At 42.8% G+C, this 26026-nt stretch overlaps 1 protein-coding gene across 1 annotated transcript in view; it reads right to left on the bottom strand.

The window, feature by feature from the left end:
- Positions 1 to 26026, bottom strand: part of galnt16 (UDP-N-acetyl-alpha-D-galactosamine:polypeptide N-acetylgalactosaminyltransferase 16) — a 155034-nt gene that overhangs the window by 66635 nt on the left and 62373 nt on the right. The window contains exons 4-7 of the mRNA XM_039741490.1: positions 19744 to 19811; positions 6209 to 6274; positions 3824 to 3945; positions 1946 to 2033 (exon numbers count right to left, since the gene is read on the bottom strand). Of these exons, the coding sequence (XP_039597424.1) occupies positions 1946 to 2033; positions 3824 to 3945; positions 6209 to 6274; positions 19744 to 19811 (344 nt within the window). The remainder of the gene's footprint in view (positions 1 to 1945; positions 2034 to 3823; positions 3946 to 6208; positions 6275 to 19743; positions 19812 to 26026) is intronic.

The raw sequence follows: 26026 nt of genomic DNA, 5'->3' as shown, positions 1-26026 counted from the left end.
CAATTAGAGACATGGAATGATTGGGAGGACCAGAATGACTAGGCCGTGGTGGGCAATTTAGCCAGGACATTGAGATACATTCTACTCTTTGTAAAGGATTCCCAGGGACCACAGAGAGTCAGGATATCAGTTTTACGTCTCATCTGAAGGACAGTGCCATTTTTACCGCATAGTGTCACCATCACTGCACTGGGGCATTGGGATCCACACACATTCACACACTACAGGGTAAGGTCTCTCTGCTGGCCTCACCAACACCCCTTCCAGCAGCAACCCAAGCTTTTCCTGGTTGGTCTTCCATGCAAGTACTGGCGGGGCCTGAACACCCTTAGCTTCAGGAGGATAACCTGCACTGTATTTAAGTGTGTGTTATTATTGTTAATAGCATAATATATATAATGTTTATAGTTGTTTCCTAATGGACTAGTGATGAGTAAATGATACTGAATTCACTTCTCATGGAAATGATCGCTAACTTCACTGGGGGAAGGAGGAACTGAATTAGCTTTTAAGTGCCACTGACGGCTATGGAAAAGTCAATCAAATATGCTGGACTGAATACAAAGACCAAAAATGTGATCTGAGCTGTGAGGTAGCAGTGCTAACCACTGAGCCACTCTGCCCCAAACAGCAATAGACACAGGCAAACAAATACAATAAACAAAATTAAATCAACAGCCACAAACTGGCAATAAGTAAATAAAATCTAGATCTGAGAAAGTGGCAGGCCTCGGCACCCATTAGCTATGCATGAGCAGAGGGGTGGACTGGCTTGTTCGACCGTTTGAAGTCATGACTCCTGGGTATAGAAGGAATTTTTTTGTTTGCTTCCCATGTATCTGTGCAGATGCTTTGCACTTTCTTCATCCATCAAGAATAACACCCTGCAAAGTGTAATAAAACTGGTTTTTTGAATCCACTGCATGTCTTCTGTTTTCTAATGACCTTACCAGAGGGGGCTTAGTTTAGTTGCTGAGCACATGGCTAATTTGCATGCATAATTAGCCATGCGGTTCTCAGTGTTATTTATCCATTGCCTGTACCAGTAATACTGCAAGTTTGTTTTTATTTATTTTTGTTTAACGCATTGGGAATGGAAATTTTGCATTTTGCAGTTTCTCATCCTTTGTGGCTTTGGGGGAAAATTTTCAACCTTTTTTCCAACCAACCATGAGTGGAAGAAATGAGAGCATGGCCCACAATCCCCTAAAGAAGAGGTGCCCTATAGATCAGTCATTTTCCTTAAATGCCCTTTTCCCACAAATAATTTCAATTCTTTTGTCAGTATGACAAAAATTTGACTGGTTGCCCTGCTTTTATCAATTGGTTTTACCCTTCTTTAGGCATTATGTGGTTCCAGCTCAGAAATTTTGGGTGCAAAGCAGGTGATATCAAGAAGCATGAGATATGGACAAGACACACCTCATGAGGAGAATCATCCGGAGAGCAAGCCATAGACATGAAGGTGAGGACACACAGCCAACTGAAGGGTAAAAGAGGATTCAGTTCAGACAGGCAGTGAGAGGTGGCACTTCTGGAGAAGTCTAGAGGAGTAAAGACTAAAGTCACCAGACAATGGGACCTGCTTGTGGCAGAGCATAAGATGATGATGATGATGATGATGATGACGAGGCACTAAATTGGACATAGAGATTCCTCTCCTTTAGAATCAAACTTCACTTCACTACACAGCAAGATCTAAGAATAATTTCTTTGTGTTGGTATGGCCATCAGCTATTGTTAATTACAGGTCATTTGAAACAGAGTGTCAATACGAAATAAAACGTTAACAACACACATGCTTTTTGGTAATGCTCTCATTTACAATGCTCTACAAAAAGATGTGAAATCAAATTCACCCACGTACAATGACAGCTGAGAAAATGAAAAAGCCCCCATATCAGCTTGAAGCACAAAATCAATGATGGCTCTCTACAGCACCCACCTCCCCGGAGATCCGCTGAAGCCGCAAGGTAGGCGAAGTTGTCCAGGCTGATGACATCAATGATTGGACTCACCACACGAGTGTGGTCCTGAAAAGGAAGCAGACATTCAAAGAAGGATCAGGGATCACAAAAGCAGGTAACTAACTAACCGACCACGCTTCTGCACTGATTTCCTGTCTCCTTTTCTGTTTACCCTGGGTTGTAAATATAATTGCAGGTCACAAGATTTTCTGATGATTCTGGAGTCAGGTGGAGAACTTTTAGAACTATCTGGATCTTAACATCAGAAATACCAAGGAACTGTTTATTGACTTTCATCTCACCAGAGAGCCTCTATGCCTGGTCACCATTCAGGGAGTGGATGTCGAGGTGGTGCACTCCTACAAATACTTGGGGGTCCACATCAATGACAGGTGGGACTGGTCTCAGAAGATAGAGGAACTACAGAAGAAAGGGCACAGCAGGGTCTTCTTCCTTAGAAGACTGCATTCCTTTAAGGTGGGAGTGACATCCTTCACATCTTCTACATCTCTGTGATGTCCAGTGTGGTGTGCTGGGCTGGTAATGTCACTTCAAGAGAAGCCCACCAAATTAGCCAACTAATTCAAAAGGCAGGCTCAGTTATGGGATGCTCTCTGGACCTGCTGGAAGTAGTCATGATGTGGAAATGAAGATGAAACTGAGTGCCATTAAGGACAATGCTGTACATTCTCTCTTCTGTGACACACTACCACTGAGGACTTTCAGCCAATGAATTATTGAGAAGTGGGTCAGGAAATGCTGTGGGGGCTCCAATAAACCAAAAGGCAATATGACTGTATAGCGCCTCACTGGGACTGCTTTTTTTTAAGTTAGAAGATTTCTTTTTAGTAAATCTAGCGTGTGTGCTTGTTTGTTATAATGTTATGTATGTACAGTATGTATTTATTTATTGAGCTTCCCTAAAAAGCCACATTCCTTCCCTTGGGACAAATAATGTTCTATCTTATCTGATTTAAATCTCTGTTCACTTATAAACAGCTAGCTTGGGAAGGAAGGACACAATTGAAACTTAGTATTTTTGTAAAAATGTATATAACAATCATGGCAGTTTATATCACTACTTATCCAATTATACATCATACTGTACACATCACGTTATACTAGTTGCGCTTACAGTTAATTATGCACATTATTATCATCTTCTAACACCTTTGGACAGAACATAACAGTAAACTGAAGCCCCCGTCACACTGCCTGATTTTCAATTGCAGATTTCATTTGCGTAATCTTAGCACAGCGTGGAGGAGTTGCGGTGAATTCCGGTGGCCACCCATCGTACCGTCTTACACAACCAATGACTCAGTTTGTGATTCACCTTGAAAAATATCAAGCACATTTGACTCTGTCTTAACCCAGAGTTGGGCTTGTGTGCGTGTGAGAGCTGACAACCAATGAGCGCTCACCTGGTAGGACATACACTACAAATAATGCAGCAATGAGGAATAAGGAACGCGGGTGTTTTCTACCTCACAAACAGTCTGATGTCTTGTGTTTTATGTATCAAGACAGAACATTAAAAAAAGTCTGAAGACAGCGACTGCAGCTGAGCTCACTGTACATGGAAAGCATTTATAGAGCCCTGGCGCCGTCACAGAGCACATTATTGGCTGCCAGAAAACAGGGGCTGGGCTTGAGAGAACTCTGAAAATGTGACACTGTGCCAAAAAGTCGCCACACAGATTTCTAATTTGTCATGCTGTGCAATTCCTAGTCATGTAATCTGATATCCTAAGTTGACAACATCAGCAAATGCAGTCATCAAGTCTGACATCCCCTCTGGCTAGAAGTTATGTAATGTGGCATTGGCGTTAACCCAATAAGCAACTGACACCTACCTCTTTGACTCTCTGGAGCAGAGGCTGCAGCCACTCGGTGTTCACTTCACAGTGGCTGTCCAGGAAGGTCAAGATGGTGGCTGTGGCAGCCTCAGCTCCTCGAACACGAGACCGAATTAGACCTGGAAATGGACAGAATGCAGTCATGATTTCTGTGCCAATTCAAAAGGCTTTGAAACAATAAACTTGTGTTACTTTAAACAGGAATTCACCTCTCAAGAACATGTGAGAGAAGCACAACGAGGTTAATACAGATGCCAAACGCTAAGAAGATATCGATACAGACACACAAAATGATAAATCCAACGAAGAAATCTAATTAAATTTCATTAGGTTCCATGTTTAGCCACAATTCCAGCACAATAAAAATATCACATAAAAACGTACATATGTGGTATAGCGGGTCAGATATATATAGAGGGAGCGTGGCAGTGTGGCTGGAGTGGTTCTCGGACGCTATGGGGCATTGCCTTCGTTAAGTGCACAGGTGGGGAATCATCCGTATCTGTAATTGATGCCGAGAGCTGCTAATCGCCACACCTGTGCCACATCCCTATAATAAATAGGAGAAGTGTGAGTGCGGAGGGGGAGAAGGATGATCGAAAGAACACCGGTTAGAGGGGGTGAAAGAAGAAGATGCTGGAAGCGAAGGAGTTGGTGCTGTGTGAGAGAGAGTGAGAGGGCAGTCTCACTGATCAGAGAAGGCAGCTGTGAGCCCTAGCTGGGTGTTTGGCCGACACCAGGGGGACAGCGCAAAGTGGTCGCTCCTGCTGAGTACCTTTAGAGGAGTAGGAGTGACCAGAAGGTGGTTAGCTCCCCGCATAAGGTAGCAGGAGTCAGGAGGATTGGGAGGTGAAAGCCCCAACGTGAGTGCCCAAGTCGCTGGAGAACCCGAGTCAGTCTGGAGAGCCCTACGGAGCCACGGACCACAAGGCTACAGACTAAAATGAGAAGGTCAGCTGCAGGCAGGGTGTTGAAGGGGTCCGGTTTGGTGGACTCAGGATTGGGTCACTGCTTTTTGCAGATGATGTTGTCCTGTTTGCTTCATCAGGCCGTGATCTTCAGCTCTCTCTGGATCGGTTCGCAGCTGAGTGTGAAGCGGCTGGGATGAGAATCAGCACCTCCAAATCCGAGAGCATGGTCCTCAGCCGGAAAAGGGTGGAGTGCCCTCTCAGGGTTGGGGGAGAGATCCTGCCCCAAGTGGAGGAGTTCAAGTATCTCGGGGTCTTGTTCACGAGTGAGGGAAGAATGGAGCGTGAGATCGACAGGCGGATCGGTGCAGCGTCCGCAGTGATGAGGGCTCTGCATCGGTCTGTCGTGGTGAAAAAGGAGCTGAGCTGTAAGGCAAAGCTCTCAATTTACCAGTCGATCTACACTCCTACCCTCACCTATGGTCATGAGCTATGGGTAGTGACCGAAAGAACGAGATCGCGAATACAAGCGGCTGAAATGAGTTTCCTCCGCAGGGTGTCTGGGCTTTCCCTTAAAGATAGGGTGAGAAGCTCAGTCATCCGGGAGGGGCTCAGAGTAGAGCCGCTGCTCCTCCGCATCGAGAGGAGTCACATGAGGTGGCTCGGGCATCTGATCAGGATGCCTCCTGGACGCCTCCCTGGTGAGGTGTTCCGGGCACGTCCAACTGGGAGGAAGCCCCGGGGAAGACCCAGGACACGCTGGAGGGACTATGTCTCCCGGCTGGCCTGGGAATGCCTTGGGATTCTCCTGGAAGAGCTGGAAGAAGTGGCCGGGGAAAGGGAAGTCTGGGCCTCTCTGGTTAAGCTGCTGCCCCCGCGACCCGACCTCGGATAAGCGGAAGAGGATGGATGGATATTCTTCACTATTTTAATAAGTAATTTATTTATTTGACATATTGAAACACTGCACTATTTATTTGAACACTGTTTTTGTTTTAATAAGAGCACTCTTGCACCATTCCCTTGCTTCGTTGGTGTCCTCACTGTCCAGCTCATACAGTTACATTACCGACGGTGTCGGGTTCAAGAACTCCCAAAAGTGAGATGGGAACATTAAGCTGAACCCACATCGTCATAACATAGTACTGTGTATAGCGTTAATTTATTTAGTAGTACCATTAGTGACAGCAGTGGCAGTAATAATATCACCACATGAAATTCTTACCAACATGTCACATCTACCAAGGTATGCCAGATCCAGGGCTTCCAAAGTCTATCCTTGAGACGATCTCCAGTATTTCCTCCAACATTATTCTGAGCCACTTACTGGTTTGTGAGAAACTGTTTGTCTGCCTGGAGGATAACGCACCCATCACTGGGCATGTTACTTTGGACTCATTGAGGAATAAAGTGTAAATTTGAATGTACTAAGCACCCAAGACACTGAGCTACTACTCTAATGCTTAGAACTTACCTTCCCTCTTGCTGTTCCTCAGGCATCGCACCTTGGGAATTTGTGTCAGAAGCTGGCAGTCATCCGCTAAAGAGAAACAAAACACAAAAACTTGCATAAGTAATGGCGTTTGAGGCTGTCTTGATGTCAATCAGTTGTGGACTACTGGTGACCTCAATAAGTTTCTAATCTGGATGTCTGTAGATATGAAAGAACTAAACTTGCTTCTGTTGAATCAGTTTCATACATGAGCAGGAAAACTGCAAGTGTCTTGTGAAGCCTCATAACTATCTGTGGTAGGGTTGCACTGTATTACCAGTACAGGGAGGAAAAAAACCCAAATTTTAAAAATGTGCAGTACTAGAATTTTAGGATTTTCAGTACCAGACTTAAATGAAAGCTTTCCTCTCAATAAACCCCCACTTCCTTTGACAATGGATATTACAGTTGTGGAAGACTTCACGACATGAAACGAAAAGTTGAGATGCAATTGGAACTTCACAGAAGAAAATCCCCCTCAATACTTGCAATCACAAGCAATATTGTTTCTACACGATTGGGATGACACAGAGGACAATTATTGCTTTGACACGATTGGGACGTTATGGCTATTAAGAGAGAAAAGTGGGCAGTGCGGTGCGATGGAGATCCACACCAGGGAGGCTAGAAGAACATGGGGGCTTTTGGAGTTATCTGAACTGTTTTAGTACTGAGGTCTGAAAGCTGCTATCGATAACGAAGTCCAAACTTTACTATCGATTGAATACTAATCTGTGGATATTGATTTCTGAATGAACATTCTGGCATTAACAGTGCTGTACTGACTCTACTGTCTGATAGAAGTATTTACATAAGAATTGAATCAGAAGACGGGTCGTGGTTTTAGTATAAGTCAAAGGTCGATACCAGAAAACAATACACAAGTAATCAAGTGTAGGATGTGAATCCAAAATTATAAGTTAAAGAGCATAAAGAAGGAGTACAAAACTAAAATAATTTCATGTAACTGGACCCAAAATGCAAGATGAAAGTCGTAGTCAATTAGCAAAGTAATTTGTTGCTACAAATCAGACTGAAATCCTAATGAAAATGGTGAGACTTCTTTCTTGTACCCATAAAGTTGAACAACCAGAAAGGACACAACACTGACCTTAATTTCTTCCATTAGATACAGCCTGATCTTGTTGTATAGTGTAGGGTTGAGCAGTACAGCAGTACCAGAAAAGAGCAAGAACCCCAAATTTTAAAACAGTACAGCATCAGCATGATAGGATTTCAGTACTGGAAGTAAATATCAGCTTTCCTGTCAATCCCCAGGACTTCGCATGGGGAAAAAACCCCAAACCATTGCTTTGATATTATTGGGACTTCATGACCATCAAGAGTGAAACAATGTGAAGTTACACAGAGGAGAAGTTGGAGAAGAGCAGGATTTTTCTTGGAACTGTCTGTTATTTGCTTCTGAACTGTTTTTGTACGAATACTAAGGTCTGAAATGTGGTATAGATACCAAAGTAAACATTTTAGTACTGATTCAGCACTACCATAGAGTGAATTTGAAAGACTGAGAGACTGTAGCATCAAGGTCCTTGAAGGACAGCTGGTCATCGATCACTACCCTATGGTTGCACACTGACTTGGAAGGTGTTAGTGATAATGACACAAGCTGAACAGTGATGGGGTGCTAAACAAATGGGTGTGCAGGCATAACAAGGTGGTCAGTCTTGGCCAGGTTGGGGTGGAGATGGTTCTCCTTCATCAACTTAAAATATCAATGAGACAGGCAGAGATAGCAGATACCTTGTGGTCCGCTGGAAACAACAGGCTCACCTGCAACTCAATGGCACGCCATTGATATGAGAAATCATGGGACTGGCTGATAAGGCCTAGTGAGGTGATGCATAGAGAGAAGAGGAAAGGGCTCAGCACCAATCCAAGAGGCACCCCTGTGATTTACTGGTGCACCTTTGACATTTCTCCTCACCATGACCCACAGTAGGATCTTACCAAGGGGTAAGAATCAACAAGAGGTCAGACAGGGTTGTAAGGAAGATCTGGCGGTAGACTGCACAGAATGTCAAGAAGAGATCAAGAATAACGAGGACAGATAACATGCTGCTAGACCTAGCCAGCCATAATGTGCTGATAACTGAGAACAGCTGTCCCAGAGGAATGGCCCCTCTTGAAGCCTGACCAATTTAAGATCAAAGCAGTCTGTCGTGTAGAAGGAAAGAATGACAAGTGCTAAGGCACTGCTCCTTCACAGCACTGGACATTCAGATGCTTCAGAACTAAACCTAACCAAAGTTCTACAACATGAGGACTAATGGCTCATCCTAAAGGCGACAAAAGGAGGATGAAACCCACATGCCAGTCTCTTCTAAAAGATTTTAGCTTTAATCAAATAATGGCAGAATATGGTGGTTTAGGATGGTTTAAAATCATTTTTTTCATTCAAGATGTTGTGAAGAGTGCCATTGCATCATTGACCAACAGAGCCTCCCTAATAGGTAATAATAAATAAAGAAGAGAGACAGTGTTTCCAAATTCTTCAAGGATGACACTATCCAGTCCTCCATATGGTCCTATTTAAAGCATCTCTGGGGTTTTTCTCAAAAGTATAGGCGGTAGCCAACAAGGTGCCTGGGCTTCTCAGGGCATACACACATACAGGGTGCTAGCTGCCAGTTCACAGACCTCGTGTGTTGAATTATTATAATGCGTTGTGTGAGGAGATGTCTGCAATACTTGGCAATGCTCAACCAATTTTCTTCTGTATTTTTTTAAAGCCTCTTACGCTTTTTGCAACAAGGCTGTAGTCTCTGGGCTTCACCTATAACATCCAGCAAACAATAGCGCAATCTCACCTCAAAAGGCACTATATACAATACAAAAATCAAACCTACACTAAGCAGCATATTAGTAGGCCCAGCAAAAGACATAGCGGCAAAAGCAGCTAACATCTCACTCTCATCTTCAAACTCCTGCTTTCAATTTACTTCCGATTAATCAATATGTCGCAGCTAATCCCTGCTGTTGAAAAGTTTTTCAGAGAGAGCTCTAGCTGTAGAAATTCCAGTGCAGTCAGCCAGAATGTAAGGGGCTTATTGTTTTAAAAGTTGAGTGGGTGCATTTGCTATCTGGCACCAATTAGCCACACAGAAAAGATTAAAGAAAAACAAAAAAAAACACAAAGTGTTCCTGAGGGCCAGTCGCCTCAAGGAGCAGCTCTTACATGTGAGTCTTAAGGCAGTCCTGCTCGGCAAGGTGAAAAGGCCATTCGCTTCTTCAAGAGAACGCCTGCTCTTCAATAAATGAAAATGAAACATTAAGGCATAGCTCTCTGGCTAACAGCATATACTCATGAGATGACTAGAACAGACTTGACATAAATGACTAAGCATGTCTTAACGGAAACATACAATATAACAATGGAATGAACTATAAAGCAAAATAATTGGACAAGTAAGAAATCCTCTGCTGTTCTGCCTGGAGTGAGAATAGAAAACCAGGACTGAGTGATAAATAAAAAAATCCAGTCAATCAATCAATCAATCAATCAATCATGCAAGGGCGGCAAAATCCAAAAGCGAAAGTAACAAAATCAAAACACCAACCAGAAATCAATGTCAAAAAACAGGAAATACTTAACTCTTTAAAGCATGGCAGAGGGTGGTTTTGGTATCCAGAAACCTGTGCCGCCATCTTATATAGGCATGGAGTGATAGCATAATATGACCCCTGAGTCAAGTGGCAAACAGCCACATATAATAACTTAGCCAGCTATTCAATTCATCACAAAATAGGGATCCAAAATTGAGAAATACGAACTGTAAAATTATTTAGATTCCAAAAGAATGACAGAATCTGAACGTGGATGATCAAAAGACTGATCGACTTCTTCTAGTCTCAAGCTATATTAATCTCCTTGGCATTAACCCCAAGCATCACTCGGCCTTGTAATTCTAAATAAATATGGTTAAGCCTAAGTCAGACTTGAGGTGATGTGTTATGCTCTGCTTTACTGGGTTAAGCCCCAATAATTCACAGGCCAGCATAATGAAGGCATTTAGAGGATGAAATAACATCATTCTACCAAAAATCATGAATATTTCTATGCTTTCTAACACTTTATGGTAACTCGTCGATATTCATAATTGGAGTGGAGCCTACAACCAAAAACACAAAGCCGTAAAGGCAGTTTTAGAAAAAACTGAAACTGAACCATTGCTTGAATCGAGCAATAGTGCTGACGAGGTGAACTGGTCATCAGACATTGACATGGACAGTGAAACTTATGCACATGGCACTATACAACCAGGTAACTTCAGTTGCATGAAGCTTCACAATAGTGCAACAGTAGCTGTACAGCAAAAGGGCAAAATGATTGTGATCAAGTGTAAGGACAAGAAAGACACCAGCCACCTAAGCACCGTTCACAATTCAGCAACTGTCAATGTTTGTGTTAGGGGAGATGAGACTGACTGAAACTGATTTCACCCTGACAACTTTAGGGTGATGACAATAATCCAAGTACGTGAAACCAAACTCACAATTCAAAGAACGCAGAGGAAGAACTGAAAACCAAAATAAGTTAATGTAACCAGAGCCAAGATGTAAGTTGACAGCTATAGTCAACTTACAAAAGAATCTGTTGCCAAAAATCAGATTGAAACGCTAGTGAGAGTGCAAACTCTTTTCTTTGTTGTATTCACAAAGTCAGGTAAACAGGAAGTATAAAGTGCTGACCTTCATACCTTGGACTGTTGATGTCACACACCACACTCTTCTGGTCAACTTCATCTAACAACGGAATAGACATCCTGGACAGAAAGGTCCCAAAATGGTGGCATGTACAGTACAAAATAAATAACACAGTGCCAAGGGAGAACACATTTAATCTGAAACATCTTTAAAAATGTGTTGAAACAAGAAACACAGCATGGCCACTGGATTCCTCAACCTCCAAAACCCTAAAACAACTGCAGGGGAAACTCCCAAGTGCTCTATCTGTTAAAATCATTAATAATCCTCAACAATGCGATTGCAGTCTGTCAATGGTACGCCACCCTTCCCAGAGCTCAGTCACCCTCAAATCTCAGGGGTGTGTGCTGTATGGGGTGATATCAAGGTTATGTGACGAACTCCGGTAAGCGCCTGAAACTCTTAATCAAACTTGAAAGCAGAAGGTTGATGGAAGCTTCTCTTTCTCTGCAGTTTACAAGCAGAGTATAAGAATCACATCTTGTGTAGCAAATTCTCAGATCAACATGAACCACAAATCCTTACCTTCAACATGTCTAACGAAGGATGTGCTCCTTAGGGTTTTAGTCAAAGCCTTCCTGTGCACCAAAAGAGGGGAAACTACAGTGAAGGCCAGAAGTATTTGGAGAGTGATGCAATTGTCATTAGTGTAACTCTCTAAGCATTCTGGAATTGAAAGGAAACTAAAGGTAGGAGCTTTTAGTGTAGACCTTCAGTCTTAAATCTAGAAATATTTACATAAAAAGGGTGTAGGAACTGCATAAATTCTTATATGGAGTCCCCTTAAGTGGCCAGTTGGCAGCTTAATAATAATTCTTTGCATTTATATAGCACTTTTCTCAGTACTCAAGGCGCTCAGCAATTGCAGGTTAAGGGCCTTGCTCAAGGGCCCAAAAGAGCAAAGTCCCTATTGGCATTTACGGGATTTGAACCGGCAACCTTCCAATTGCCAGTGCAGATCCTTAGCCTCAGAGCCACTTGTTTGTTACAGCATTGTCATGCCTACCGTAATTAACCTCATAAAAGGCCTATGGGTGATTCCAAGTGTGACACTGTCACTTGCAATCTGTTGCTAGTATTGCTTAACATGAGGACCACAGAAGTGTCAATGCCATTTTGAGACCAAAAAGATCAGAAAAGAACCATATGAGACATATGAAAAACCTCAGGTTTGACAAAGTCAGCTGTTTGATTCTTTAAGAACAGATTAGTGAGCTCAAGAATATCAAACGACCTGGATGAACAAGATAGATGACTTAAGTGGATGACAGAAGAATACTTTCACTCATTAAGTAGCCAGATCAAAAACAGACTGCAGGATGTCGGGGTAGGCTTGGCCAAGATGATCAGAACAAGAAGACGGCACAAGTATAAATTCAGAGGATTCACCGCAAGATGCAAACCACACTGGTAAGTCTTAAGAACAGCACTACAAGGTTCCATTTTGCTAGGAAGTGCATCATAAAACCTGTTCAGGTTTGGATGGACGGAAGAGACAGAAATTCACTTGTACCAGAGTAGTGGAAAGAGAAAGGTGTGGAGAAAGTAAGGGACAGGTTAGGTAATTGCTTGGGCAGATATGGCTGCCACTGGACTGGCCTCTCTTTTATTTACTGGTGAGGTGACTACTGGTAAAAGGAACAGAATGAAACTCAGCTCATTATCCATGGTTGGATGCATAAAGAAACTATACTTGCGCTTCTTGCGTTTTGCGCTTCTTTAATCTGATTCTCTGGTTTCGCTTAGCTTGTTCACCCTTTTTAACTACGAGTTTTCTTAATGTTTTCGGCTTTGTCTTTTGATCTCGCTGCCCGCTCTACCAGTATTGACTCTCATTTTGTATTCCAGCCTGTCTACATTTCCAGTTCCTGAACACTTTCTTCTTTCCGCTAGTTTGGCTCAGCTGTAACAACCAGTAAGTCTGGGCATAGAGGGGCAATAATTACAACAGACGACTGCACTGTAGATGATAAATACAATAAGTTTGTTTTTTTATTTTCGTTATGTGGTGTAAGTGCCACGAAGGAAGAACAGGTATCCTGACAAGGATAAACACCAGCCGGAAGGCCATAATAGCAGTGCATCTTCCTCCACTCTTGTATGTAACCCTATGTTCCTCCCTCTTCTTAAAATACGTATTCACCACAGCCATGTCCATCCTTTTGGCAAAATCCACTATCCTCTGACCTTCTTCATTCCTCTCCTTGACACCATACCTACCCATCACCTGGGTGAGCAGTTCATCCCCCAACCAACAGATGGCAGTGTTCCTCTGGGCTGGATCACTTTAGGACACTCACAGGGAGGCATGGGAATTGGAGTCCAGAGATACAGCTCTATTGGGGTCTTTGGGAACCGTCTGAGGGTGCTGTCAGGGGAGGACTGTCTGGAAACGCTCCAGAGGACTGAGACAGGATGCTGGAAGCAGTTTTAATAGAAAGCCTGCTACTGCACACATGTATGAGTCGGAGTCGGAAGGCAACACTCAATTGGAGGACAGAAGGAAGAAGAATCAGTTTGTATTGTGGTTTGTTCACTGGTCTTTTCAAGGGTGACAGTTAAAAGGTGTCTTGGGTAAATTAACACTGTATGTCAGAATTGTGCCAGACATTACTGTGATTGTGCTTTGGGACTCAGTGGTGCCCCCTGGTGGTGACAGTGGACAATCCCATCTTATGTCTGCCTCACAGAAGATCACTTCATATGACACCAGGCGTTAGTTGCCACATTTATTAAGGTTACAGGTGTGCAGGATTACAGCAAAATTAACAATTGACGTTTACTGCCTTTGAAATTATAACTGTGACTATTAATTTCATTTAACAGTACCATGAAATATGCACACTGTCCTGCCAACTGCATATCCTATATTCTGTTTACACACAGCACAGTAGGATCCCCCACATTGCAGGGAACCACCTAAAAACTGGTAATATGAAATTGCTAAATGCTGGATATGTTGAAAAATCCAAGATTTAGTGATTCTTTTAATTTTTTACAATATACAGCACATTTATTATAAGATTTCATTCACTGTTTTTTATACCACAATTTACATATATGCAAATATTTATAAAATAAAATTTAAGTATAACACAAGCATATTCATCCTTTTTCTAATATAAATATTCCTTCTGAAAAAAAACCCAAAAAAACAGTCATCGCCACTACTGACATTTAAAAACGTGTCAGACACGTGTGCGATGGGAGACAACTGCTAGGCTCAGATAAATGTAATTACACCCCTAAACAGGAGGCGGCGCTATTGACTAATCCAAAATTCTCTTCCTCTCTCTGCAAGAAGCCATGATTGGTGGTTTTGTCCCTAATGACATCACTTCACCTTCCCAACCATCTGAACCCGCCTCTTCCTCTCCCGAGTGAAAACCAGCTCTGTGGCCATCTTGTATCCAGAGGAAGACCGTCTCAACTTAATGACAATACTTGATTTTGTGATTTGTTTATTTAAACCCAGCCACAGAGGATGCACGAACCAGTGTGTTTCTTTGTCCCAGTCCCAAGCCCGGATAAATAGGAAGGGTTACATCAGGAAGGGCATCTGGTATAAAATTTTGCCAAATCAATATACGGAAAACAATACAAATTTCCATACCAGATCGGTCGAGCCCCAGGTTAACAATGACTGCCACCAGTACTGTCAGCCAACTGGGTGCTGGCGGAAACTGGGCTACCGTTGGCCAAAGAAGGAAAAGAAGAGGGGAGAGATGTGTCCAGAGGCAGGAGGAGAGGAGGAAAGTAAAGAGAGTGGAACTGAAGGTAGGAATTTTGAATGTTGGCAGTATGACTGGTAAGGGGAGAGAGTTAGCAGATATGATGGAGAGAAAGGAAGGTTGATATATTGTGCGTGCAAGAGACTAAATGGAAGGGGAGTAAGGCCAGGTGGATCGGAGGTGAATTCAAATTGTTCTATCATGGTGTGGATGGGAGGAGAAAAGGGTTAGGGGTTATTCTGAAGGAACAGTATGTCAAGAGTGTTTTGGAGGTGAGAAGAGTGTCAGAGTGATGATTATAAAGCTGGAACCTGAAGGTGTGACGATGAATGTTGTTAGTGCATATGCCCCACAAGTTGGGTGTGTGATGGATGAGAAAAAAGATTTTTGGAGTGAGTTGGATGAAGTGATGAGCAGTGTACCCAAGGGATAGAAAGTGGTGATTGGAGCAGATTTCAATGGGCATGTTGGTGAAGGGAACAGAGGAAACGAGGAGGTGATGGGTAGGTATGGTGTCAAGGAGAGGAATGAAGAAGGTCAGAGGATAGTGGATTTTGCCAAAAGGATGGACATGGCTGTGGTGAATACGTATTTTAAGAAGAGGGAGGAACATAGGGTTACATACAAGAGTGGAGGAAGATGCACACAGGTAGATTACATCCTATGCAGAAGAGTCAATCTGAAGGAGATTAAAGACTGCAAAGTGGTGGCAGGGGAAAGTGTAGTTAAGCAGCATAGGATGGTGGTCTGTAGGATGACGTTGGAGATCAAGAAGATGAAGAGAGTGAGGGCAGAGCCAAGTATCAAATGGTGGAAGTTGAAAAAGGAAGACTGCAAAGTTGAGTTTAGGGAGGAGGTGAGACAGGCACTGGGTGGCAGTGAAGAGTTACCAGATAGCTGGGCAACTGTAGCACATATAGTAAGGGTGACAGCAAAAAAGGTGCTTGGCGTGACATCTGGAAAGTCGAAGGAGGAAAAGGACACCTGGTGGTGGAATGAGGAAATACAGGGGAGTATACAGAGGAAGAGGATGGCAAAGAAGAAGTGGGCTGGACACTAAGGAAGGAGAAAAACACCTGTAACGATTGGCTAGACAGAGGGACCGAGCTCGGAAAGAAGTGCAGCAGGTTACAGGTTACGGTTACTGTTAAACCGTAATTCTAAAATTTTTATTATTATGCTGTCTTAAGGAATTGTTCTGTTGTGTATATTGTATTGTATTGACCCCCTACTTTTGACACCCACTGCACGCCCAACCTACCTGGAAAGGGGTCTCTCTTTGAACTGCCTTTCCCGAGGTTTCTTCCATTTTTCCCTACAAGGTTTTTATTGGGAGTTTTTCCTTGTCTTCTCAGAGAGTCAAGGCTGGGGGGCTGTCAAAAGGCAGGGCCTGTTAAAGCCCATTGCGGCACTTCTTGTGTGATTTTGGGCTATACAAAAATAAACTGTATTGTATTGTATTGTATTGTTAGGGTGATAAAGAATAAAGATGGAAACGTACTCACAAGCGAGGAGAGTGTGTTGAGCAGATGGAATGAGTACTTTGAGAGAATGATGAATGAAGAGAACGAGAGAGAGAAGAGGTTGGATGATGTGGAGATAGTGAATCAGGAAGTGTAACAGATTAGCAAAGAGGAAGTAAGGACAGCTATGAAGAGGATAAAAAATGGAAAGGCCGTTGGTCCAGATGACATACCTGTGGAAGCATGGAGGTGTCTAGGAGAGATGGCAGTGGAGTTTTTAACCAGATTGTTTAATGGAATCTTGGAAAGTGAGAGGATGCCTGAGGAGTGGAGAAGTGTAGTGGCGCAATAATGGCTGCCACTGCATCATCCAGGTGGGTGCTACACATTAATGGCAGTTGAAGTGGCTCCGCTCCGTCTATGTAGAGCTCTTTGACCAGCAAGAAAAGAACTCCATAAATGTCATTAATCATTTTTATGATTATCAGTGGGTGGCACGGTGGCGCAGTGGTAGCGCTGCTGCCTCGCAGTTAGGAGACCCGGGTTCGCTTCCCGGGTCCTCCCTGCGTGGAGTTTGCATGTTCTCCCCGTGTCTGTGTGGGTTTCCTCCCACAATCCAAAGACATGCAGGTTAGGTGGATTGGCGATTCTAAATTGGCCCGGGTGTGTTTGTGTGTGTCCTGTGGTGGGTTGGCACCCTGCCCGGGATTGGTTCCTGCCCTGTGTTGGCTGGGATTGGCTCTAGCAGACCCCCATGACCCTGTATTTGGATTCAGCGGGTTAGAAAATGGATGGATGGATAATTATCAGTGTAAAAGTGATATTTGACTATTGCTTGATCCCGGGGTACAGTACCTGTTGACTTGACCTTCTGCTCACTTGGCATGGAGCCAGTGTACTTGTGCCAATATTTAAGAGTAAGGGGGATGTGCAGGACTGCAGTAACTACAGTGGGATAAACTTGATAAGCCACAGCATGAAGTTATGGGAAAGAGTAGTGGAAGCTAGGTTAAGAAGTGAGGTGATGATTAGTGAGCAGCAGTATGGGTTCATGCCAAGACAGAGCACCACAGATGCGTTGTTTCTCTGAGATTGTTGATGGAGAAGTATAGAGAAGCCCTCAAGGAGTTGCATTGCGTCTTTCTGGACTTGGAGAAAGCATATGACAGGGTGACAAAAGAGGAGCTGTGTTATTGTATGAGGAAGTCAGGAATGGTAGAGAAGTATGTAAGAGTTGTACAGGATATGTATGAGGTAAGTGTGACCGTGGTGAGGTCTGCGGTAGGAGTGACGGATGCATTCAATGTGGAGGTGGGATTACATCAGGGATCGGCTCTGAGCCCTTTCTTATTTGCAATGGTGATGGACAGGATGACAGATGAGATTAGACAGGAGTCCCCGTGGACTATGATGTTTGCTGATGACATTATGATCTGTAGCAGTAGTAGGGAGCAGGTTGAGGAGACCCTGGAGAGGTGGAGATATGCTCTAGAGAGGAGAAGAGTGAAGATCAGTAGGAACAAGACAGAATACATGTGTGTAAATGAGAGGGAGGTCAGTGGAATGGTGAGGATGCAGGGAGTAGAGTTGGCGAAGGTGGATGAGTTTAAATACTTGGGATCAACAGTAGAGAGTAATGGGGATTGTGGAAGAGAAGTGAAAAAGAGAGCGCAGGCAGGGTGGTTTGGGTGGAGAAGAGTGTCAGGAGTAATTTGTGACAGACGGGTAACAGCAAGAGTGAAAGGGAAGGTCTACAGGACGGTAGTGAGACCAGCTATGTTATATGGGTTGGAGACAGTGGCACTGACCAGAAAGCAGGAGACAGAGCTGGAGGTAGCAGAGTTAAAGATGCTAAAATTTGCATTGGGTGTGACGAGGATGAACAGGATTAGAAATGAGTACATTAGAGGGTCAGCTCAAGTTGGACGGTTGGGAGACAAAGTCAGAGAGGCGAGATTGCATTGGTTTGGACATGTGCAGAGGAGAGATGCTAGGTATATTAGGAGAAGGATGCTAAGGATAGAGCTGCCAGGGAAGAGGAAAAGAGGAAGGCATAAGAGAAGGTTTATGGATGTGGGGAAAGAGGACATGCAGGTGATGGGTGTAACAGAAGAAGATGCAGAGGACAGAAAGATATGGAAGAAGATGATCCGCTGTGTCAACCCCTAATGGGAGCAGCTGAAAGAAGAAGAAGAAGAAAAAGAAAAAGAATCTGCCAGTTTTACGGGGATCAACATGGTGGCACAGCACTTTATCTGTGTTTTCTGGTTCTTTTAAAATATTAAGCATGGAAATTAGGTTCCTGCTGTATTAAGAAAACCAAAGGTGCATGATTATATAAAACGTAAAGCAGATAATAAAATCTTAAACGTCAGTAATGCAAGATTAAGGAGTTAATGTAATCACAACCTGACAGCTCTGTCATGCAGGTACGACAAGTTAACACATTCAGTGTAAGCTCGAGGAGTATTTAGAGAGTGGCACATTGTCACAAGCCAGTGCCAGACTCAGGCCTTGAGCAGCGCCGTCCCGTTCTTGACGAGAGTGTTGTAACGACAGGCACGCTTATTTAAAGGAGGAACATCGCAAGTATTCCTCATCAATGTAACGCACCGCATGCTTCCACGGTTCTACTCAACCACAAATCAGTCGGAGTTGCATGAAGTGCCACGTGTTTCTGGTCTGTTTTGACATTTGGAAAAAAGTAAAGGCAGCATAACTTTGGGAGAATAGTTTGCAGGAGGGGATGAATTCTTTGACCCCGAGTACTCCACACTTTTTAAAATCTTTGTTGTGCATGGCTTTAATTAGAGCCTCATCTTTTGATAAATATATTGCGATGAATTCAGTTATCTGATTTTGCCTTCAATAGCCTGCTGTATACGGACATGCGTTATCGTAAACAAGTAACGGTTATCTGTGTCACAAGCCTAGCGTTACTGGGACTCGGTGCCACTTGCTTAGCTTTCATGCAATTTTCATCCTAGGTTCGACATTATTTATACATCTCAATTTTTCTGGGAGCTGCTGTGAACAGAAAAAAATATTGATAAACTTTAAAAAAAAAAAAAAAGTCGGTTGGGATAGGCCCCTCCATACTTGCTGTGGTTAGTCCTATGATGTGCGTGCCTCTGATTCACCAGTGCACTCCCTGACAAAGTTTAAGAAGAACCTGGAGGACATATTGGGACAACATCACTATTATCTAAACAAGCAGGCTTGGTCAATGTGTCTGTGTTTGATTACAACGCTCGTTTGCTCTTTAAAGCAGTTTGTGACTTGGAAAGCTCAATCTGAGAGACAGGGAGTGCTAAACAGAATGTAGTAATCATTACTTTCCACAATTAGTACATTGAGGCAGTCATAGTAGTAATCATAATTAATATACAATAAATTGTTCTGCCATAATTAGTAATACCAATGGAGTGCTTCGTCTATTGACCCCGTTCCCAAAGTGTTCCCAGAATTATAAACTAAATGTACAGCGTTTCCTGCGCCTCTGGATCTTCTAAGCCATGTATGGGGTTTGCCTTTCCGCCCCTACCTAGACACTCTGTGCTTCCAGACGCCCCAACCCTAGCATGCAGCAGATACTTACGATCCGTGCTGAAGTCATCAACCAGGATGATCTCTTGGATAAGGCTTGGGGGGCTCCGAAGTAAGACACTGGGGGGAAAAAAAGGACCAACACAGCATCAACTGTAGAAGTAATAGTTGTCAGAAATGGATTAAAAAAAAATGTTTCTTGCTTGTCTGATCAACACACAACACGTCACCATTTTCTGTTGTAATAATAAACAAAACTGTCATGTCTATCCTTAGTGCCCCTCTAATTTCTCATGTATAAGTTTGGTTATGAAACCTGAAAAGTTGATCATAAAATCAGACCCCGACTTATACGTCTGTTCAAAAATGCGACACTTAGGTTTTTTTTTTTACATCTTCTTGCCTCCTCCAATCTCACACCAGTTTCTCAGATGCACTGAATTTTGTTGCAGCAGCGCAGTTACTAATTTCTTTCGCCACTTCAACAACTCTTAATGTAAAACCAGCTTCATATTTTCTTCTGATTGAATGCTCCATCATAAATAAGCGATGCTCTCACGATAAAGGTGTATGAGGGTGCGAGATACAAAAACACAAATCAGTGCAAACATCACTTCGGAATAGTTTAGGTATTACCGTGTGGTCACGTAGGCACAATACATAAAAAAAGGCCGTGTGCTCTGTGGTTACTCTCTCAGGTGGGCGTTAGCATATCATAATCTCTTGGACCAAGAGTGTGAGTTTTCCGCATTCAACTTATACAAGCGACATTATAAAATACCAGAAATTCTATGGCAAAATCAAGTCCTGACTTATCTGCAGGAGAACTTATCTGCGAGTATGTACGGTACTAATTTTTTCATAACAGTGCATTAGGTTTTCCCATGTCACACCAATAAGGAGTTTGGATGTCCAAGAAGAGAAGAAAGATTTGTCAGGCAAGTGCTGTTTCATATGCTGGTTTTCTGAAAGAGCGCCATTGGCTTCCAGTACCCAAAACAACAACATGAAGAAGCACAATGTACTTTGTAACAAGATAGAAGCCTTGCCGAGGACATAACATGCTACATCACTTTAACAAAATTATTTTTTTGTTTTTTAAATAAAATTGAGAAAATAATTGTGGTTAACATAATCAGGGGCGATGTGATTTGAAATTGTGGCAATGGAAAATCATCTACAGACACAATTACACCTCTCTGAATATGCAAATCAATATAAATAGCCCTTAAGATCAGCGTTCTGTGAAAAGGCAATGGCAAAAGCATGAGGGGAAATAGAAGAAGTTCAGCGAAGTTCAGTGGAGGCAAAGAAAAACGTACTATTTGTTGGTTTAAACAGTGGTATAAACAACAAAAGGAAGTTGATTGAGTGACATAGCGTGTCAGAGAAATTTGAAAGCTCAAATTCACGAAGTCGCACAGTGAATAAAATAAAAAAAGAAGTTGTCAGACATCAAAGTCGCCGTGAAAAGGCGAGTTGTACTCACTGTCCGAGTGTCATATGAAAGATTATTAGGGTACAGAGAAAAAAAATAGGCACACAGTAGGAAAAAAGCACGAAAAGTCAACTTTAATCTCAAAATATCCACTTTAATCACGTAGTTTATTTTGTTGTTAAAGTAGAACATCATAAACTTCATCTTAAAATCGTTTAATTTACTAGTTTCTCAAATCCCATCGAGACTAAAGTAGCACATTAAATGCTTTGTTTTGTGCTCTGTGCGTGTGAATCACTACGTGCTTCTGGGCTTTCTCTTCCTCTGACAGGACACAGAATCCATTACATTTGTAATATTACAGCTCTCTGAATAATTTTAATACTGAGATGTCCTTACTTTTCTTTCTCCAAATACCCAATCGCCACACAATCGGCTCTGCAATAGACGTTAAACCATCTGTAAGCTTAGCGCCGATTCTTCAAAACTTTTAAGAAACATTGAAATATCTTCGTAGTACATGTTTAATTACTCTGTCCTTCTAGTGTCACGCCAGTCCCAGCAAGCACACAGCGCGAAGCAGGAACAATCCGTGAACAGAGCACCAGATCCTTGCTAGTGCAGCGACACCATGTCCTCACATGTTTATTTATTACCAATATAGATTATTTAAATGAAGTTAAAGTTTTATCTGTATAATATAATAAACATATTTTGCTGCATTTCATCTTAAAAATGATATCGTCATCACATGTAAATACACGCTTTATAAAGTGGCTCAGGTTGTGCGATATTATAACTGTAGTGCAAGTTTACAGTGAGGTGATTGTACTTATAAGTCCAAACAGTTCTACAAGGAGCACTTGATGCACTGATTGATTGCGTTTAGAGCTCTTGGGATGAAACTATTTCTGAACCGCGAGGTCCGTACAGGAAAGGTTTGAAGCGTTTTCCATGTGAGAAGCAGTTTAAATAGGAAGCATGGCTGAGGCAGCGTGTGCTTGATGCTGTATACCGATAATTCTCTCTCCGATCAGCTGCTCCGAGTGGTGCAGTGAGAGTAATACGGAAAAAGATGATCTGCTGTGGCAACCCCTAACAGGAGCAGCTGAAAGAAGAAAGAGAAGGTGCAGTGAGAGTAACAACACTAAAGCAGCTTTGGAATATTTGGATTAGTTTCGCCATTCCATGGACCGTTATATTGTTACAGGTTAATTACAATTAGATAGATTAAACTAATAAACAATACAATTTCAGTGTATTTATAAAGCCGCGTCAGGGATGTGGATCTAAAAAAGAAAGGGAAACAACACTGGAACAGTAGCACTGCTTTGACGCTGGGTTCCTGCATAGAACTTGCACACGCCAGGGTATGAGTTGCCGTGGAAATGGGCGTGGCTTTATGCCAAGTTTAGGTTTTATACATCGCGATCTGAACGCGGAAACAGGCTTACGCAGCATTTATATGTGAGGCCCCTGGTGGTTACAGAAAATGATCAGAGGAATGAGCCCCCCCAGGTGAGAGCAGGTCCACAGAGAGCACTGCCAGAACATGATATTCTTCTTCTAGTGTCATTCCCGTTTTCACATGGGGGTCTGTATTTTTTATTTTTTTTAAACTAGACTTCTCCAATAGAGGTTTCGGAATGATTTTAATGGCTAATTACTGCGCCATGGGTGTTAGAAAGAAAGGAGAAGACAAAGACAGTAATGAAGCACCTAACTCTTGCAGCAATGACTGTTGGCATGTGGCTGTCTAAGGCGTGGCACTGTCAACAGGCACGTACAGCACGTAACATTCACAGAGCAGATTTGTAATTTTTATCAAATAAAAGGCAGAGCCGGGGTCGAGATTGATGACTCCATGAGCATTCTGCCAAAAGAAACATATGTGGGCCTCAGCTACAGCCCTATGGAATGCTTGAGATCTTAGACACCCTAAAGCAGTTGATGGATTGTTTGCTGGCAGAGATGCTTTGGGGCGGTTGACATACTCTGCTCAGCACCATAATGGTTGCTCTTTATCTTTTTTTTTAGAGAACACGTTTGGATTCAGGAAAACATGAATCTTTAAAAGAATCCCAAATGTCAGATCGGTCTCTTTTAGAACATTCCAGAAAGGTCTGGATTTAAATTAAGAAAACATCCAAGCCATTCAGCAAAGCTCACGCTCACTGAACTGTCTCCTGCATTTTAAGAGTGACCTGCAAATACACCGGAGCAATTTATAATGGTAGCAAAGAGACCTGTGAGCACACCAAAGTGATCTAAAATCCCATCAAACTGTAAAATAAGTAGAAGAGTCAGAAAGAGAAGTTACTTTCTTGCTGCAAAGAAAGTTGTCTGCATCTTTACATGAGAAAAACCAAAAAATGGACATTGTGTCCACACCAAAGAGCCTCTAAGCCTGGTGAGTGTTCAAGGAGTGGACGTAAAGGTGGTACACTTGTACAAGTCATTGGGGGTCCGCATCACTGACAGGGGTTGGACTGGTTTCGGAACACAGAGGAATTGAATAAGGTAGGGTAGAGCAGGTTTAGGGGACTGTGAGTAGTGACATCCTTCACATCTTCTGTAACTCTGTGATGGCCAATGGGCTGTGCTGGGCTGGTGACATCACCTCAAGAGAGGCCCACAAGCTCATTTAAAGGGCAGACTCAGTTATGGGAGGTCACTGCAAAGGACAGAATTAAAACACAACTGAGTGTCATTATAAATAATGCTGCACATCCTCTTTGTGACTCACCAACACTGAGGACTTGGAGCCAATGAATAATTCAGCAGAAGTGTGTCAGAAAATGTGACCTGGGGACCGGATTGGCTCATTTATACCAACAGTAATATGTCTACAGTCGTGGCCAAAATTATCGGCACCCCTGGAATTTTCCCAGAAAATGCACCATTTCTCCCAGAAAACACGTTTATTTCCTCTATGTGCAGTGGAACAACACAAAAAACAGAGAAAAAAAGCCAAATCTGACATCATGTCACACAGAGCTCCACAAATGGGCCGGACAAAATTATTGGCAACTTTTCAAAATTGTGGGTAAATCATTTTATTTCAAGCATATGATGCATGTTTGAACTCACCTGTGGCAAGAAACAAATGCTGGCAATATAGTAATCACACCTGAAGCCAGTTAAAATGGAAAAAAGTTGACTCAGCCTTTCTGTTGTGTGTCTGAGTGTGCCACACTAAGCATGGAGAACAGAAAGAAGAGCAGAGAATTGCCTGAGGACTTGAGAACAAAAACTGTGGAAAAATATCAACAATCTCAAGGCTACAAGTCCACCTCCAGAGATCTTCATGTTCCATTGTCGACTGTGCGCAACATAATCAAGAAGTTCACAACACATGGCACTGTAACTAATCTCCCTGGGCGTGGACAGAAGAGAAAAATTGATAAAAGACTGCAACGAAGGATGGTCTGAATGGTGGATAAACAGCCCCAATGAACTTCAAATCATATTCAAGCTGTTCTGCAGACTTAGGGTGAAACAGTGTCAGCTCAAACTATCCGTTGACATCTGAACGAAATGAAACGCTATGGCAGGAGAGCCAGGAGGACCCCACTGCTGACACAGAAATGGAAAAAAGCCAGACTGGCATTTGCCAAAATGTACGTGAGGAAGCCAAAATCCTTCTGGGCGAATTTCTTGTGGACAGATGAGACCAAGGTAGAGCTTTTTGCTAAAGCTCAACATTCTACTGTTTACAAAAAAAGGAATAAGGCCTACGAAGAAAAGAACACAGTACCTACAGTCAAACATGGTGGAGGTTCTAAGATGTTTTGGGGATATCTTGCTGCCTCTGGCACTGGATGTCTTGACTGTGTGCAAGGCATCATGAAATCTGAAGACTACCAAGAGATATTGGGGCGCAATGTAGGGCCCAATGTCAGAAAGCTGGGTCTGCGTCAGAGGTCATGGGTGTTCCAGCAGGACAATGACCCCAAACATACCTCTAAAAGCACCCAGAAATGGTTGAAGACAAAGCGCTGGAGAGTTCTGAAGTGGCCACCAATGAGTCCGGATCTAAATCCGAGTGAATACTTATGGTGAGATCTCAAAATTGCTGTTGGGAGAAGGAGCCCTTCAAATCTGAGAGACCTTGAGCAGTTTGCAAAAGAAGAGTGGTCGGAAATTCCAGTTGAGAGGTGTCACAAGCTTACTGATGGTTATAGGAAGCACTTGATTTCAGTTATTTTTTCCAAAGGGTGTGCAACCAAATATTGTGGAAGTTTAATAATACCGACTATGAACAATGTGAAGTGACATCCACCCACCTCACCTAAGGCTGCAAATGGCCTCAAGTGGCACTGTTAGCAGAGGACTTGTGAAACTCAGAGTGACCATTGGGTCCACAGTCGCCTTACTGCCCAAGGCCCTTCTTGCCAGGTTACTCAGGATGCCCAGTCCTAATGGTTCAAAATGTCTTCCTTTTTACAATAAGCGAGTCCAGAGTGCTGCTGGGAGCACTCAAAACTTGTACAGAGGAACTCTGACTTGTGTGTGACAATCAGCACGAACATGTTGCTACTTTCCGACGTGATGATAACGACAGAATACAGCTAATGGATCTTGAAAGTTCTGTATTTGTTACCTGCAAAATCTCAAAAGACGTTTGTAATACAGGGATGATTATATGTGGCTATCAAATCATGTTGACAGAAAGAGCTATTGATTGACAGATGCACAGAAAAGTCACTATATAACAGGATTATAGTCACATGTACAGGGCAGAGCAAATCAACATGCAACAGGGCGCTGCTCTCTGATGCCATGATTAGAACTTCTGATAGTCTCATCTCCACTCTGTGCCTCCTTCCGATTACCAAACTTGAGCTCCAGTATTGTAGGTCACCTCTGATGTTTCTTTCTTCAAACTGAATCCTCG

The sequence above is a fragment of the Polypterus senegalus genome, chromosome 18 (genome assembly GCF_016835505.1).
Source record: "Polypterus senegalus isolate Bchr_013 chromosome 18, ASM1683550v1, whole genome shotgun sequence".
NCBI classification, from domain to species: Eukaryota; Metazoa; Chordata; class Cladistia; order Polypteriformes; family Polypteridae; genus Polypterus; species Polypterus senegalus.
Note: the sequence above shows the minus strand (reverse complement) of the source record. Positions and strands in the feature narration are given on the sequence as shown.